The 17,394-nt window shown below is 43.1% G+C and overlaps 1 protein-coding gene across 3 annotated transcripts in view; it reads left to right on the top strand.

Annotated features, from left to right (window-relative positions):
- LPAR3 (lysophosphatidic acid receptor 3) overlaps nt 1-17,394 on the top strand; it is an 82,917-nt gene that overhangs the window by 19,465 nt on the left and 46,058 nt on the right. For 2 of the 3 annotated variants that reach the window (XM_059689022.1, XM_059689021.1), the window contains one exon: nt 5,957-6,719. In XM_059689022.1, coding sequence (XP_059545005.1) covers nt 5,978-6,719 — 742 coding nt within the window. In that variant the 5' untranslated portion in view covers nt 5,957-5,977. Of the gene's footprint in view, nt 1-5,165; nt 5,282-5,956; nt 6,720-17,394 lie in introns of those variants that run through there. The other variant, XM_059689023.1, reaches the window with a different exon arrangement.

Below are 17,394 nucleotides of genomic sequence, written 5' to 3' on the forward strand. Positions count from 1 at the left end.
ACTTCAGTTTCTTTTTCTGCAAAATGGCTACGATAAGAGCATCTACATAATTTCTGGGAGGACTGAATGAGACCCATGTAAAATACTTAGTCCGGCACCAGACACAAAGTAACCACTCAAATATTAGCAATTAAACATGCAGCAGTAATAATGAGGTAGAGATAGTAACTAAACCAAGAACAAGTAGTTAATAAGTAAGGAGTTCCCTAATTGGTATATTTAGTGGGTGACGTGTAAGTCAGCAAAGGCATTTAATTGAACCTTTTCATTTTAGTGAGGGGAAGAGATAGTGTAGGACGGAGATTCATTCATTCACTCCACAAATGTTGATGTTATCAACAGGAGCATAAAAGGCATGGTGCCCGCACTCCAAGAGCAGACTGGTTGGTGTAGGGTGGGGGCTGGACTATAAATGCATAAACACAAAAGAAAATAGGTAACAGGTGATAGGTGCTTTGGTGAAGCTACAACAGGCTCTCTGGTCGTGAGAGCTGTAGGGTTACTCCCCTCCCCACTTTCTTTGGCCACCATGAGCTTGTTCTCTATATCTATGGGTTTGTTTCTGTTTTGTTTCGTTGATTCATTTGTGTGTGGGTTTTTGGGTTTTTTTTAGATTCCACATGTAAGTAACATCATATGGTATTTGTCTTTTTCTGTCTGACTTATTTTACTTAGCACTATACACTCTGTCCATCCATGTCATTGCAAATGGTAAGATTTCATTCTTTTTTATTGCTGAATAATATTCTACTGTATATACAGCATGGGGCAAAAATAGGTTTACAGTTGCTTTATGGAAATTAATATAATAATTAATAATTGATAATACAAGAATAAACTCTATGTTTCTCATACTCACAACTGTAAATCTACTTTTGTCTCATCTTGTCAATACCACTTCTGTATTCATTCATCTACTGATGGATATCTAGGTTGTGTTCATATCTTGGCTATTACTAGCTATGTTGTAATAAACATAGAGATGCATATATCATTTCGAATTAGTGTTTTTGTTTTCTTTGGATAAGTACCCAGAAGTGGAATTGCTAGATTGTATGGCAGCTCTATTTTTAATTTTTTGAGGAACCTCCATACTGTTTTCCATAGTGGCCATACCAATTTATAACCTCACCAACAGTGTGAGGGTTCTCTTTTCTCCATTCTCACCAGCACTTTTTATTTGTTGATTTATCCATGATAGCCATTCTGACAGATGTGAAGTGATATATCATTGTGGTTTTAATTTACCTGATGATTAGTGATGTTGAACATCTTTTCATATGTCTGTTGGCCATCTGAAATGTCTATTCAGGTCCTCTGCCCAAATTTTTATTTGAATTGTTTGGGTCTTTTGGTGTTAAGTTGTATGAGTTCTGTATATATTTTGGTTATAACCCCTTATTAGATACACTAGAGGCCCGATGCACAAAATTCATACAAGAGTAGGCCTTCCTTCTTCCAGCTGCCAGCACCAGCTTCCCTCTGGCACCTGGGACCCAGCTTCCCTCACAGCCTTGGCTTCATCCGGAAGGTCGTCCGGAAGGAAGTCTGGCCTAATTAGCATATTATGCTTTTATTATTATAGATAACATTTGTGAATATCTTCTGTCATTTTATAGGTTGTCTTTTCATTTTGTTTATGGTTTCCTTTGCTGTACAAAACCTTTTTAGTTAGATGTAGTCCCATTTATTTAATTTTTCTTTTATTGACCTTGCCTGAGGAGACACATCCAAACTGATATTACTAAGAGAAATGCCAAAGAGTTTGCTGCCTATGTTTTCTTCTAGGGGTTCTATAGCTTCAGTGCGGAGTTACTTTGGATTGGCCAGAGAAGGTATTTCTGTGAAGGGGGTATTTCTGTGAAGGGGGTATTTAGGCGAGGATCACAGAATCTTATCTTAAGGTCTGAGCGGGGTCAAGAGATGATAAACCCGATCATTTGTTGTAAGTTCACCGGAGTTTTTGGTCATTTCCAGCTAGGAAAATACGACCATCTATAGTTGATACGTACTGGGGGTGGTCAACAAGCTGGGCAGCAGTGGCAGAGGAGAAAAAATCAAAAGTTTTTACTAATTTACAAAACTCCCAGTTATTCAGTTTTGGAGCTCCGGGATGATTGCATCAGGAAATGTTTTATAGGAGAGTTGGGGGAAATGATGTCCTGATTTGGTTAGTTATCAACATATAAGGTTTTATGGCTACATGAAGCTTTAAGTAGAAAACAATTTTATTTTCATTATCACTGAAAAACTCTAAAGTGTGCTTTGCTGATAAACGTAGTAATAATGAACATAGGTGAATCCTTGAGGCTTTTCTTTTGAACATTAATTTTGATGTTTCAGACTGTAGTTGTCAAGAAAGGTAGAATGCATTAAGTAGAATGTGTGCTTCTCAGACAGAACTTTTAAAGTAGCATTTAAAAGCCTATTTTTTACAGAAAATGCTGAACAGAAAAATTTGTAAAGAATTTTTTAATGACCCTCAATTCCACCATTCTTAATATTACACTTCGAGACTTTTTCTTATATTTTTTCTGTATCTTTAAAAAAATAGTCAAGACACCACACATATTTATGTATATATATATGTATTTAAATATATGTATACATATACCTAATATATAATTATTTGTAATTAAAATAATGGCATATTTTTTTTCTCATATTACCACTACTTCATGGTAAATATGATTTTTTAATGGCTGCACAATATTCTATCCTCTGGAATATTTTTAACAAATTCCCTATATATGTTTCACCCAAAAGTAGAATTCAAGGCTAAGAGATAGGGAGCTGCTTGGCGGAAGTTCTGGCTAATCACGGTTTCTCTACTTTGTCAGACAAAACTACTTCTCAGTCTCAGGACAATTTTTGTTAAAATATGTCTAAGAATGTGCCATTTCAGTTTTTATGGAGGAAAGTTGAATTTGAAGATTTTTGAAGTAAAAATCATTGAGGTTTGAAGACATCATATAATTACAAATGCAACCAAATTTATGAACCCAAACTAAAATATTAAGACTCCTTCGGAAGATGATCTCACTCATTCATGGACAATAGAGACCATTATAAACTTTTGAACAATAATAGATACAGAGGCAGAGCTGCCTCAAACAGATTGTCAAACTGCAGTGGGAAGGCCGGGGAGGGTTGGGGGGCAGGAGGTAGGGGGGTAAGAGATCAACTAAAGGACTTGTATGCATGCATATAAGCATAACCAATGGACATAAGACACTGGGTGATAGGGGAGGCTAGGGGACTGTCTAGGGCGGGGGGATAAAATGGATACATATGTAATACCCTTTGTAATACTTTAAGCAATAAAAAAAAAAAAAAAATCCAAAAAAAAAAAAAAAAAAAGACTCCTTCGGAAGGAAATTGGGAAACCTTAAAGTGTTGTGTGTTTGTGGGGTTTTTTTTTTTTTTTGGTAGTATTATATTTCCAACATCTTCCTGACATATTAATCTTGACAATGCTGATGAATTAATTAAAGATATAATTTAAAATTAGAAATGTGCCCTGGCCGGTTTGGCTCAGTGCATAGGGCGTCGGCCTGTGGACTCAAGGGTCGCAGGTTCGATTCCGGTCAAGGGCATGTGCCTTGGGCACATCCCCGGTGGTGGGTGTGCAGGAGGCAGCTGATCGATGCTTCTCTCTCATCGATGTTTCTGACTCTCTATCCCTCTCCCTTCCTCTCTGTGAAAAATCAATAAAATGTATTTAAAAAAAAAAAAGAAATGTGTTTCTCTTAGGTATTTAGAGCATATAGCAAAATAAAATACATTATTTTTCATTAGTGAAAGGACTCATATTAATTGCATCATTAAAATTTCTCATGTGTGTTTTTTATTGTTTGTCTTGAATTTCTATATACTTTCAACATTGTTGAAAGCTGAATTTTCTCCTTGGATATTTAATTTTATAGATTAGTATTGTCTACTCAACTCTTATATGCTGCTAGTAGAATTAGAAACACAATCTGTCTCAAGGACAGTTCGACAATATGTATCAGAAACCTTTAAATAAATTTATATGAATTACTTCAACTTGAAATCTATGGATTAATCTTAAGGAAATAATTGGCCAAGTATGTAAAGATTAATGCACAAGAATGTAACCTTGCTTATGAAAGCAACATATTAGAAACAACCTAAGTGTCCAGCATTTAGGGATCAGTTAAATAAAGTGTGGTGTACTCATAAACTGAATATTAGGAAACTATTAAAATGATCAAATATATCTATACTTTTAATTTTAGAAAATTATCACACTAAAATGTAGATATATTGGCCTGTTGTATGGAGTTATCTGATATTGCCAATTAAATACCAGTGGATCCTGTGAAAGAGAGTAATTTTTGTTTTGTCATTGTTAAAATTGAGTCCCCTTCCTTGTAATGGAAAGGCACTAGACCTATTTGTCTCTTGAGACCACTCTCAGTTTATTTATTTTAAGCATATAAAGTCATATTCTTACCTTCCATTTGCTATGGCAGAGAGGCATGTGTCCAATTCATTTAAAGGTATCATGTGTCATTAAAATGTAAATAAAAAGAAGACTGCCTAAGATACATTTCTGTTTTGTAGTCCTGTAAATTGATATCTGATACGCTTGTCCTGATTCTGTATGTGGTATTGGATTACAGAATTTATAAGATCCTGAAAAGCTGGGGATTTCCATGAAGCTTTTGCTGTTAGAACCACTTCATTCCCAGCAGTGAACTGCTCAGGGCCTGAGCCTACTGGATCTCCCGCAAATACATTGCAGCCCCATTCCTTGTGAGGGAGCCCATGATTATTCTCTCCAGACGCTAGATTTCCGGACCTTCAACCCTGGTCTTCTTTGATAGAAACTTACATGGCTATACCCAGACCCTTGTGAGGCAGAACATCTGGTCTTCCCACCATGGATAGGAGGATGGGCAATCAATCTTAGAGCCTGCCTTCTTGGCCAAAAGCCCTCACTTTTGGGGTCCAAGAGATCTTGGAGCTGAGATTAGTATCTTGCCTGTCTGCCTGATACCCCAATTTGGGGTCCACTTTCAGACGCATGTCCTGAGGAATTGCCTTTGCTTGGCAGTTATGTTCTCACATCCTTGGACTTCTGTCCAAACTCCAGATCTCAGTCTTGCCCATGAAGGCCTGCCCTCCCACCTCCTACTGTGTTGAAGAGAGCCGAGGGAAGGAAACTGGCTCAAAGCGATTGAGTTAGAATATCCAGTAAACAAATTCGCATTGGTACAATTTGGACTAGGAGAATAAGAAAGAAGTAAACAACAAGGTAAGGAAGGAGTATTGAGACCAGTCTCCAGCCTGTACCACATGCTTGTCAAGTGAGTGTTGTCATTGTACTTGAAACCAAGAGATGGCAAAAGCAAGATCAAGGAGTGGAATCTGAGTGGTGGAAAATTGAACTCTTGGGGAAGCCACTTGGTCATGTGAAAAGTAACTCAACACCCGTTATCTTGGCAAGAATGTGCCTGCCATTGCCAACCTGCCTTTGATTAATGAACAGAACCCATAAATAAGAAATGAGCTGGAAACTGCCAGGAGAAAGCATTAATATGCTGTACTGCAATCATTGCCAGGACAGAGTGGATATTGCAGGGTTCAGAATATTTGACTTACTGCTGCCTCCATGATCATTTATTCATTGATGTATTCAGCCAGCACTCAGCAAAGACCTGTCTTGAGGCAGCCAGGGAATATCAGTTCTGGGGTTATAATGGTGACATTTCCACTCCTTCACTGAGCTTGCACCTCACCTGGGAAACAGACAACAATTACCCATGTGAGATAAACGCTGTGATAGGAGGTCAGGGTTAGGGCCTGGAGCAAGGGACATTTACTGAGATTGGAAGGATTGAGAGGAGCTGGCCAGACAAGGGGCAAGGGGTGGTTTATTGATTGATTTTGCAAAGAGTGATATTTGTTTCTCCTTTAAATTTCTTTCTAGGATGTTCAGTTCTTCTCCACAATGAATGAGTGTCACTATGATAAGCAGATGGACTTTTTTTATAACAGAAGCAACACTGACAGTGACACCGCCGATGACTGGACAGGAACGAAGCTTGTGATAGTTCTATGTGTTGGAACATTTTTCTGCCTGTTCATTTTCTTTTCTAATTCTCTGGTCATCGCAGCAGTGATTAAAAACAGAAAGTTTCATTTCCCCTTCTACTACCTGTTGGCTAACCTAGCTGCTGCAGATTTCTTTGCTGGAATTGCCTATGTTTTCCTGATGTTCAACACTGGCCCCGTTTCAAGAACTTTGACCGTCAACCGCTGGCTTCTCCGCCAGGGGCTTCTGGACACTAGCTTGACTGCCTCCCTGACCAATTTGCTGGTGATTGCCTTGGAGAGGCACATGTCAATCATGAGGATGCGGGTCCACAGCAACCTGACCAAAAAGAGGGTGACATTGCTCATTCTGCTTGTCTGGGCCATTGCCATCTTTATGGGGGCGGTCCCCACCCTGGGCTGGAATTGCCTCTGTGACATCTCTGCCTGCTCTTCCCTGGCCCCCATTTACAGCAGGAGTTACCTCGTTTTCTGGACTGTGTCCAACCTCCTGGCCTTCTTCATCATGGTCGTGGTGTACCTGCGGATCTACATGTACGTCAAGAGGAAAACCAACGTCTTGTCCCCACACACCAGTGGCTCCATCAGTCGCCGGAGGACCCCCATGAAGCTAATGAAGACAGTGATGACTGTCTTAGGTAAGAGGAGCCCAGGGAATCATTCTTCCCATTCATTCAGCACATATTTATTGAGTGTCTACTGTATATAAGGCACTTACTAGGTAGTAGGAATGCAGCAGTGAACAAGAACAGATACAAATCTCCACCTGCCTCCAGCTTATACACTAGTAGGGGAAGACAAAAATGAGTATTCTAATAGGGAGAAATAACATAATTTTATAAAAATTTTAAGATACCATTTATAAAATAAGAGGTTGATGAATCTTATTAGGAAAATTAAAGCAGGGGAGGGAGATGAGGAGTGCTTAAGCAGGTATAGTTTGCAATTTCAAAAAGCACGGTGAGGACCAGCTTCATCTAGAGCAGCGGTTCTCAGCCTGTGGGTCGCGACCCCTTTGGGGGTCAAACGACCCTTTCACAGGGGTCGCCTAAGACCATCGGAAAACACATATATAATTACATATTGTTTTTGTGATTAATCACTATGCTTTAATTATGTTCAGTTTGTAACAATGAAAATACATCCTGCATATCAGATATTTACGATTCATAACAGTAGCAACATGACAGTTATGAAGTAGCAACGAAAATAATTTTATGGTTGGGGGGCCACCACAACATGAGGAACTGTATTAAAGGGTCGCAGCATTAGGAAGGTTGAGAACCACTGATCTACAGGATGACTTTTGAGCAGGGACGTGAAGGTGTTGAGGGAGCCAAGCTCATGGATGGGGAAGGGCGTTCCAAGCAGAAGATGCAGTAAGCACAGGGGCCTGAACAGAAGGAGGCCAGCGTGGCTGGAGTGGCGTGAACTGGGGAGAGGAGGAGGAGATTAGGTCAGAGGCCTGAGGATAGAATGGGGCAACTCAGATTATTTAGGACTATGTCATGATCCTACTTAGGTTTTAACGGCCTCTCTCTGGCTGCTGTTTTGAGAAAATGCTAGAGTGGGGCCAGGGCCAAAGCGAGAGAATGTCTTACGAGGGTGCTTTCAGTACTCAGGAGGGATGATAGTGCTGGGGACCAGAGGGCAGATTGGAGGTGATGAGGTCTGGTCAGATTCTGGATGTTTCTAAAGGTAGAGTTGATAGGTAAGGGATGAAGGAAGTGAGAAGAGGAGGGGAAGGTGGGGAGTGTTATTTACTGAGGTGGGGAAGACAGAAGAGGGGGAGATTGGGGGCAAAGTCAGGAGTTTGGTTTTGGACAAACTAAGTTAAGGATCTGTTAGACATCTCAGTGGAGTCACTGAGTAGGCAGTGGGATGTATGAATTGGGAGTTCAGGATTAGGCATGGGCGAGAGATCTATATTTGAGAGTCACTGAGGAAAGAAATGCTATTTTAAACCACAAGACTGGATGGAGATAGGAAGAGGACCCAGGAATGAGCCTCAGGACACTCCAATGTGAGGAGGAGGGGAGGCAGGGGACAGCCAGCGAAGGAGCCCCAGAGGAGTAGCCAGAAATCCCGGGAGAATCTGGTGGCCCAGAAGCCAAGAGCGGGAAGCCCTGGAGGATAGGCAGTATCAGCAGTGGAGTCCTCCTGCGACATGGAGTCCGATGAGCTTCCGGGGTTTAGCAGAGCGGTCGTATTATAAGGACCTTGAGAAGACTGAATTTAGTGTAGCCACGAGCCCGATCCGAGCAAAATGAAGAAGAAAATGGAGGGGAGGATTTAGGACAACTTCTGAGAAGTTTGCTTTGACCTGTGGGCCCTGTACCATGAAGTCACATTCAGTGCAAAGAATGTTCCCTTCATTTTGTTTTTTCTATGGCAGTTGGTTTGTTGTCCCCCAATTCCAGTCCTGGGTTACAGGTAGAATTTGGGATGTGTGGGCAGATACCTTTGTGGTTTCCCAGGCCTTGTATTTGAAGTTTGGAGGCCTTTCCTCACCATGGCTGCAGCAAGGGGGACTGTTAGTGAGAGACCCAGGGGTACGGTCAAGTCCCAATGTAAAGGAATTAAAAAATGAGTTCTCAGGAAACCATCCACATTAGAGGAAATAGGGTGTCTGCAGTGTGGTGTGGAAACCATCATCATGTCTCTATGTCCTAAACCTGCTAGTAAGATTTACAGATCAGCAGACACACAGCGTGATTGTTAAAATAATTTCCAACTCAGGATTTATTTTTTTTAACTAGTATTTATTTATTGGTATATTTATTATTATTTTTGTTACTCCTTACCCAAGGATATTTTTCCATTGATTTTTAGAGAGAATGGAAAGGAGAGGGAGAAACAGAGAGAAACATTGATGTGAGAGAGAGACATCAGTTGGTTGCCTCCAGCATGCACCCTGACCAGGCCGGGGAACCTGCAATCAACGTATGTGCCTTTGACTGGATTCGAACCTGGGACCCTTCAGTCCATGGGCCGACACTCTATCCACTGAGCCAAACCGGCTAGGGCTTAGGTAACTAATATTTATGTAGTGTTTCATACGTGTCAAACATTGTCCTAAGTATTTTACATGTATGAACTGAATGCTCATGGCAACCTCATGAGGTAGGTACTACTATTACCCCATTTTCCAGATGAGGAAACTAAGCAAGAGAGTTCAAGCAGCATGCCCAGGGCCATTTGGCTGTTACTAGTGGAACCAAGACTGGCCAGTTGGCCTTTGGAGTCCACATGTTTAACACACACTCTGCAACTACTTTTGGTTGTTTGGACTTTTTACACGTCTCATCTTTGTCCTGTCTTCGGCTTTGACCATCTCCTCGTTCTTTGAGTGCCTTCACAAGAACATAGACAAGAAAAAGAAAAGAAGGGGTCGGTTAATCAATGGTTCTGCTCTTGAGCGAGAGAGGATATTTTTGGTAAAGAGTAAAGTTTGTTATTTACTGGTAGTGTGAATGGACTCTGCTGCTTTCCCTGCTTCACTTACAAACATAATCATTTGCTTGGCTATGTGTCTTGAGCAATTACCTGCCCGATTAAGGAGAAAACTTAACTTTTTCAGTATATGATATTCACATGCAGCATGAGATAGAAGAAACTTCTATAAGACTAGATGGAGAGAGTAGGACTCTTTGTGATGTGGTCATGGTCACGAGCTTTGGTTTCGTAGGTAACTTTGTCTGGACCATAAGGAAGAGTTTAAAATAAAGCAGCTGTGTGGTTTTGGTAGGTGCGGTATTGGATAAAGGAAACACTGGAATAAAGAGTGAAATTGCCCCGTGGGACAAGAGAAGTCGTGACACTGAGATGCCACAACATCAGGGAATTGGTTGATGAGAGGAAGACAGTTTGGTGTTGATTTGGGGAAGTTCCTCCGTGGTGAGACTGAGGGATCTGCTGGAAGACGGGAAGTCTGGGGACCAGGGAAGTGAAACTGAAGAGCTAGGTGGTCTGAGGTTTTGAGGTGATTTCTTTGGGTAACAGAAGATTTGTTTGGGGTTTGAACCCCAACTCTGTCATTTTCTACAAAGGAGATCTGAAGCACGTTAGCTCACCTTTTTTGGTTAAATTTTCTCATCTGAGGTGGAACAGATAATCTTTAAGTTCTTTCAATGTTATAAAATTCAATGATCCTATTATAACCGAAGGTCACCAAAGCTGATACAGAGTTCTGTGGATTGACTGTGTATCAAGCACAGAGTCTTCTTCCATGAGAGCATCTACCATAGCGTCCGCTCAGGGGGGAAGCCGCTCAGTTGCTCTGTCTGATACATGAAAAAATTCAGTTGCCTGAGACAAGTGTCTCCCATGTGATAGTGTATCAGAAAAATCAACAGTGCCAGCATCTACCATTATGGTTGTCACTGGTGCTGAGTATATGGAAATTAATAACTTAATGCTTCTTTCTATAATGATTACCCGATTTAAATAGCTTCATAGTAAAATACTAAACCTTTCTATTTACTCTTTGCTATGTATGTTGTAAGAAAGGTTAATTTAAGATTAAATTTTCTTATAAACACACCTTTTAAGTATTAGAAAGTCAACCAATGCCTATTAACTGTTTGTTAAACAGCATCTAAGAGGCAAAAGGTTGCATGAATTCAGTGAGCTGAATCTCATTTCAGAGAAGGGGGAAGGGATGGTTAGGCCTATAGAATTTGGGGGAGACTTCTTAGAGCGCTTGGGATGTGATCTGGAAAAATAAATGGAGTTTGTATGGGCAGGAAGGAAAAACATTCTAAGTAGGAGAAACAGTATAATCAAAAGTGTGACGGTAGAAACATCTAAAGCTTTTGCAGTACCACAAGGAATGCCCTTAAGAGCACAGATGCATGTTGTGGTACAAGGAGAAATAGTTCAGCTGTGAGCTGGGAAAGTTTAGCTGGCCATCCTTTTGGAAGGAGAGAGGTAGACCAGAAGACTTGTGTGTTTCTCTCCAGCTTTAAGATTCTGGTTGGACACAAAGGCATGCAGAGCTGGATAGGGAGCAGATTCTTTCCTCATTGAGGGAGGTGCAAGCGTGAGGATGGTGCTGTGAATTTTAAATCTGTGCATGATTGGAAAGGCATCTAGTCATCGTGTTCCCATTTCAGCAGCCCTGGGGCAGAATGCTTGCTCACTTCTGGGTTATGAAGTGTGATGGGCCCTTTACATGAACGAAGTTGTTTATTGAATGTTCTCATCGCAAAGGCATTGGGGACATTGGATCTTACTTTCCACAGGGCACCAAGGCCCTGCCCAAGAGAGAGTCCTGTGTTTTGGAATTCTGCTTGTCAGCATGCTAATCATCTGTAGCAACCAAACACACAAGGAACCCCCCGTGGAAAGCTCTCCTGTACCATCAGCACAGCCCCAAGTGAACTGAGCAAACGGGTGGTTTGTTTCCCAGAAAATGGGCTGGACTTGCTTCTATTTTGCAATGACTTGAAATGCAAAAGAAAAGAAAAGCTGAAGGGATTCGTGAATTACACTTTTGAAATCTTCCATGAAGCTTCCTGTCTCTTAGGGTGGTGTTTTTCAAACTGTAGGTTGTGAACCACTGTCAAGTAATGAAATCAGTTTGGAGATTGTAACTGACACTGTTTTACAATGTGTGTGTGTGTGTGTGATGGATTATGGTATAAAATGTATTTCTTACTATGGGCTAGGGTCAAGAACGTCTAAAAAGTCAAGGTTTGGGGGTCAAGGTTTCTTTTTTGGCCAATAAAGAACTGAACTCTTTTATAATATGAGAAACATTACAGAGAAGGGGCTTTCAAAAGATCTGTGGTAATTGAAAGACAGAGCTAGACGCTTTTCTTCTCATTCCTCCCTCCCACCTCTCCACTTAGATCAATACTCACTCCTGTTTGCCTTCTCTCAGGGGAGAGAGGAAGGAGGTAAGGTGGTGGTAACAGAAGAAATAATATTCGGAGTTCTCATGTTAAGGAGCCTTGGTAGAGCACTCCTAACAATCATACATGACATTTCTGTAACATGGTGTCCCTTTCAGTGTTTTAAGGCATTGTTCTCATCAAGTCTCACAGAAATCCTGCAAGGGAAGTGGGGATGATGTTATCCTGTCTTGCTGCCACTCCCCTAGATGCACCCTGTACTCAGCCGTAATTAATTATTTACAGTTCCTCGTTTTGCATCCCTAAGCCTTTGCACTTGCTGGAATACCTCTCCTCCGGTTCTGCCTGGGAAACTCCCATTCATCTGTAAGACTCAGCTCCAGGGCCTTCTCTGAATCATTCCTTGCCCTTCGGACTTCGGGCCACCTGTGTGTTGTCTATACCATAATCAATGCACGTCATTGTTTACCTGCCTTTATTTTTAACTAGAATGTGTGTTCTTTGAAGTCAGGGACTGTACCTTATCTTTGCATCTCTAACATGCAGCACGCTGTCTGTAACACACTTGCTGAGATTATAATAGGTTGAATAAATAAGGAAGTCGAGGTTTAGGGGAGGTATGTGGCTTTTCAAAAGCTGGAACTATAAGTAGGACCCAGGTTTACTCACATGCAGCCGGGCCGTTGGCTCGCTCTGGCTCTGACATGACCTGCCTGTGAGGTCACCGGGCTGGGGAGTGAGGGGGCGTCTCACTTTATAACATGGGAGACAGGTCTCAGAAGACCACGTGAGAGTGCTACACGGGGAGGAGGAAAACATGAACATTTCTGAGTGCCTGCCACAAGGAGGGCCGCATGTGACATGCTTTGAGGATTTTATCTTACTTAATTCTCATAGCAACTCTGCTGATTTTTTATAGACGGGGAAACTCGGGTATAAAGCATCTGGCCCGTAGACTCTGAGGCCCAGAGGGGTTCGGTGTCTTGCCCAAGATTAGAAGAAAGCAGAGATTAGAGTCCCAGCAGGTTGGCCCCAGACCCCACTCTTCAACGTTAGTTCGCAGCCGCTTGTAAGTTGCGGGGCTAGAGCAGCATCGAGCCAGGTGATGAGGTGTAGAGCCTGTATGTCCCTTGATTCTTAGTTAAGGTTATTTCTGTACAGTCTCTTGATTGTTTAAGGTTTAGCTCACTCTTGATTGGTTTCAGAGATGTAGCAGCATGGTAGTAAGAGTCATGACGTTATATCCCAGGACGGACAGCTCCCGTCTTCAAACCGTATGTTCATTGAAGTAAATGGCGAGAGGAGGGGCCCTGGAGTAGGGTGGGAACTAGATTCAAATTCTGGCCTCGGCACTTCCAGGTTGGGTGACGCTGAACAATGTGCCTGCCCGCTTCCCCCTCCGTTAGATGGGGATGACAGCAGTACCTCTGGCATGGCCAGGTTTTGAGGGTACAGTGAGATAACACACACAAAGTACCTAGTGGGGTGCTTGGCACACAGTAAGTACTAAGCCACTCACATAATAAGCAGTAAGTGCTATGGAAAGGAAGCTACTCTTAGGCCTTCGTTTGACCCTGAAGAGCCTTGCCCAGGATTCAAGCAGCGTGTCCTTTCCCCCAGGTGATGTCACAGGCACTGTAGGGATGGGGACTAGAGACCTCCTGGTGGCGCCATCATGGTGGCAGGTTTTGTAAAGTGGACAAGTAGCCTGGAGGAAGCCAACTGGGGGTGCTTTGCAGAGGCTACCAGACAGCTGGCCAATGGCACCAGCTTGGTTCCAGGGGACCAGGGCCAACATGTGGTCACCACCACCCCTACCCCCAGTGAAATTCTGTTAAAGATTCCACTTTTGCAACATTTATGAATGAAAAATTATAAGCGAGACCCTGACTATCAAGTGTTAGCTTAATAAAAATCTCATAACACAGCACCAACACCTGTGTGTAGATCGATGCGACAGTCCGCGTAAGACACTGTCCTCATCTTGCTGATGCCACCTAGCAGGGTGCCTCGTTAGTCAGGTACTATTACCATCCCTAGTAGGATTGGAAATTTCACCTTTGTCAGAACAGAATGGGGTCCAGAACCCAGACCTTTTATACTTAAGTTTCTGTTTCTGAACTTCATCAATGAACTGTCCTTGCTCCATTTTAAAAAAGGCGGGGGGCACCCACACGTGCACACGTGCACACACATGCACACACATGCGCACACATGCACACACATGCAGAAACCAGGAGTCAAAAGACGCTAACCAGAGCCCCTGGGAATTCTGAACATTTGCTTTCAGCCTTTGTGGACTTACAGTGGCCTCCGTATCGCAGAAGCCTGCGCTCAGTGTTTGCTGCCTTGCATGCCTTAGCGATCAGATATCTGTTAAAAAAAAAAAAAAAAGTGAAAGCTTTGCCTTAGGAAGTGCTGAGTGAGGCGATCGGCTTGTTGGCACACAGGACCTGTCTTGTTGCTGTGCAGTCATGTCAGAATGCCTCATTCTTTTCACAGTCAAGCCGCCCAGGCACCAACCCTGAGTACACTGAGTCCAGGGTGTTCATACTTTTGTCTTGAAACAGCGAATCCAGGAGCACCTATGTGTGCTTCAGGACATTGCAGCGGGACGAGGGCCTTGAGGGAGACAGGCAGTTATTCCAGGGCAAACTGTGAATGAGAGAGTGCAAACATAACCTCCTCCCAATTGCTGCTCCTTGCGATTCTGCTTGACCCCTCCATGCTGAGGGGGAGGGTGGTGATTCAGAATCCTCAGCGTCTGATGTTAGAGGGAAGACAGCTTCAAATTAAAAACAAAGCAAAACCCACTGTTGCCCGCCACCGCATCCCACCTTTTCAGATTGTCTCCACTTGTTGACTACTCCCACCCCCACGGGTGTAGTTCTGTCCCAGCCTCTCATCTGCTGCCTGTGGCCCTTTATCTCATGCCTGGCTGTTGGTTCTTCTTTTTCCTGCTTCGTGGTTGCAGATGCCTCCCTGTGAGTCACTCCCAGTGCAGAAGTCATTTTTCTAAATCGCCATCCTTGTTTCCAGCGTAATGACTGCTCTGCTCTCTTCCTTCCATTTCCTCCACACGCCCCTTCAGTCCTGCTCCTCTCGGTCCACTCCAATTACACGTCCTCCTCCAGAACGTTCTTTCTAGTTTTTCTTCTTTTTAGAAACTTGAAACCCTCCTCTTCAGCTGGGACAAACAATGATTGAATATTGCCTGGGTGCAGGGTAAAGAAACACTTCTCAAATTCAATCCCCCCCCCCCGCCCCAAAATAATTGATAGGTATAATTGTATATATTTAAAGTGTACAGCATGATGATTTGATATACATGTACATTGTGGAATGATTACCAAGATTAAGACAATTAAACATCCATCTCCTACTATAGTTAATTCTGTTTATTTTGTTGTTGCTTTTGGGGTGAGAATACTTACTATGTACTCTCAGCAACTTGCAGGTAAACAGTACTGTATTATTAACCATGATCATCATGTCCTACATTAGATCTTCAGAATTTATAACTGAAATGTTGTGCCCATTGACTTACATCTCCCATTTCCCCTCCCCGCAACCCTGACCACCACCACTCTACTCTGCATTTAGCAACTCCCGCCTTCCTCTCAACCTATCAGTATCCTCAAGCTCCTACAGGGGTCTTCATTCCATTTCTTTGGAATTGGCTTCTTTCTTTGCTTTGAACTCCACATATAAGAGATAGCATACAGTGTTTGTCTTTCTCTGCCTTGTCACTTAGCAGAGAAGTTCCATTACCCAGCGACGACCAACCCTGCTGCCAACACCCAGGCTCCTGGGAAGCTTAAGGGAATGCCTTCTCCTAGAACCTCCATTTCTGCCAAAGGGAGAATGGAATTATTACCTGTCACACCTCCAGGCTAACACCTGGAATAGCCTGGTGTGTACTGACCCCTTGGGAGAATTTTATCAAATCCATGCTAATATTGTTTGTACTTCGAAAATGTCCACTGGGGACTGTGCATCTAGTGTGTAGCTAAAGCACACAGGTTGGGTGGGAGTAGGGTATGAAGGGTGTTTACTGGAATCCCAACCTGTCACAGACCCAGGGATCTACAGAGAAGCCGGGAGAAAGGGCAGGCGAACCCGTAGTATTGCTTGGGGACACCACAGGTGAGCAGCCCTTCTCCCTGTTCTGAGAGTTGTCCCTCTGGTCCAGCCACCCGCTCTCCCTCCCCACCAGATGGTTATTATGATTGCAGAGTGTGAGGAGGAAGGATCCCGTTACCTTGAAGAATCAATAGCTGTTGAGAGATTTGCCCAAGGTCACTTTGTAAGTCATTGCTAGTGTGTGGCCAGAGCTCTGGTCTTCCTAGTTCCTGCTGCTTCTAGTGGCTGTCCCTTCTAGCCTGGTGCAATGCACCTGGCCTCGGACGCCTGCGTGACAGTGGTACACAACAGGGGTTGTTTGTTTCCATCGAGTCAGACTTTACTGCCCACCAGTGGGACTGTGTTAGCCTTGATGTTTTTGGAACAAGAAGAGATTTCTGCTTTTTGTACTTATTCATCATAAACATTTATGGAGTACCTACCAGGTTTTAGGCAGTATACAAACTAAAGACGCGGCCTCTGCCCTGAAGGCTATGCATGTGTGCTCATTCTGATGTTTTACGGTTCTCCAGAGACGGCCGAGGTCTATGAGTCAGTGGTTGGCTCATGTGCGAGACAGATTACTCAGAGGCAGATCTGCTCCACGTGGCCTTTCGTATCTACAGCTTATAAGGGATCCTTTTTATGGGCTTATCTGAGGAAATAGGCAACTTACCAAAAAGAAAAGATAACAAAGAAATACACACAAGCGTCAAGTTGTAGGCATCGGGGACGGGGACGGCACCAGGTGTTAGACCCATGGAGTCAGACTGGCCATGGGTTCCGCAACCTTGGTACTTGACTTCCCGCTGGGAAAGAAGTCAGAGCCAAGACCCAAACAAGAGAGCATTTATTTGGTAAATCGCAGAGGTAGAAAAAGTAATCCCTAGAATAAATGGGCTTAGGAAACAACTTATAGAGGTAAAGGGAGGGCCTTGGAGCTTGGGAGTGAGGAAGCCAATGGTAATGCCCGGGGCAGGGAGAGAGAGAGGGAAGGGGAAGGGGAAGGCACAGGTATGCTCCCCATGGGGAGGGCTACTGGGTTTTCCATCCTAAAGGATTTAAGGGCGGAGATTTTAGGGGAGGTTCCAGGGAAGATCTCAATAGCATATTCAGCAATTTTCCAGGTGTGTCAATTTAGGGTTGTGGTCTCCCCGGATTGATTGGTTGGCCAAGGCAGGGGGTCATTATTCAAGGCAGGTGGACCTGAGGTCAACCATGGATGGGGTCGCTGGCCTGATTTTGCTGCTTTTCTGGGCCTGGAGCTGAAATACAACTGAGGCCCAGATGTTATCTCTGGGGAGGAAAAGGTCAGGGGGTTCAAACGTCCAGATCA

This window comes from Myotis daubentonii, chromosome 3 (genome assembly GCF_963259705.1).
Source record: "Myotis daubentonii chromosome 3, mMyoDau2.1, whole genome shotgun sequence".
Lineage (NCBI taxonomy): Eukaryota > Metazoa > Chordata > Mammalia > Chiroptera > Vespertilionidae > Myotis > Myotis daubentonii.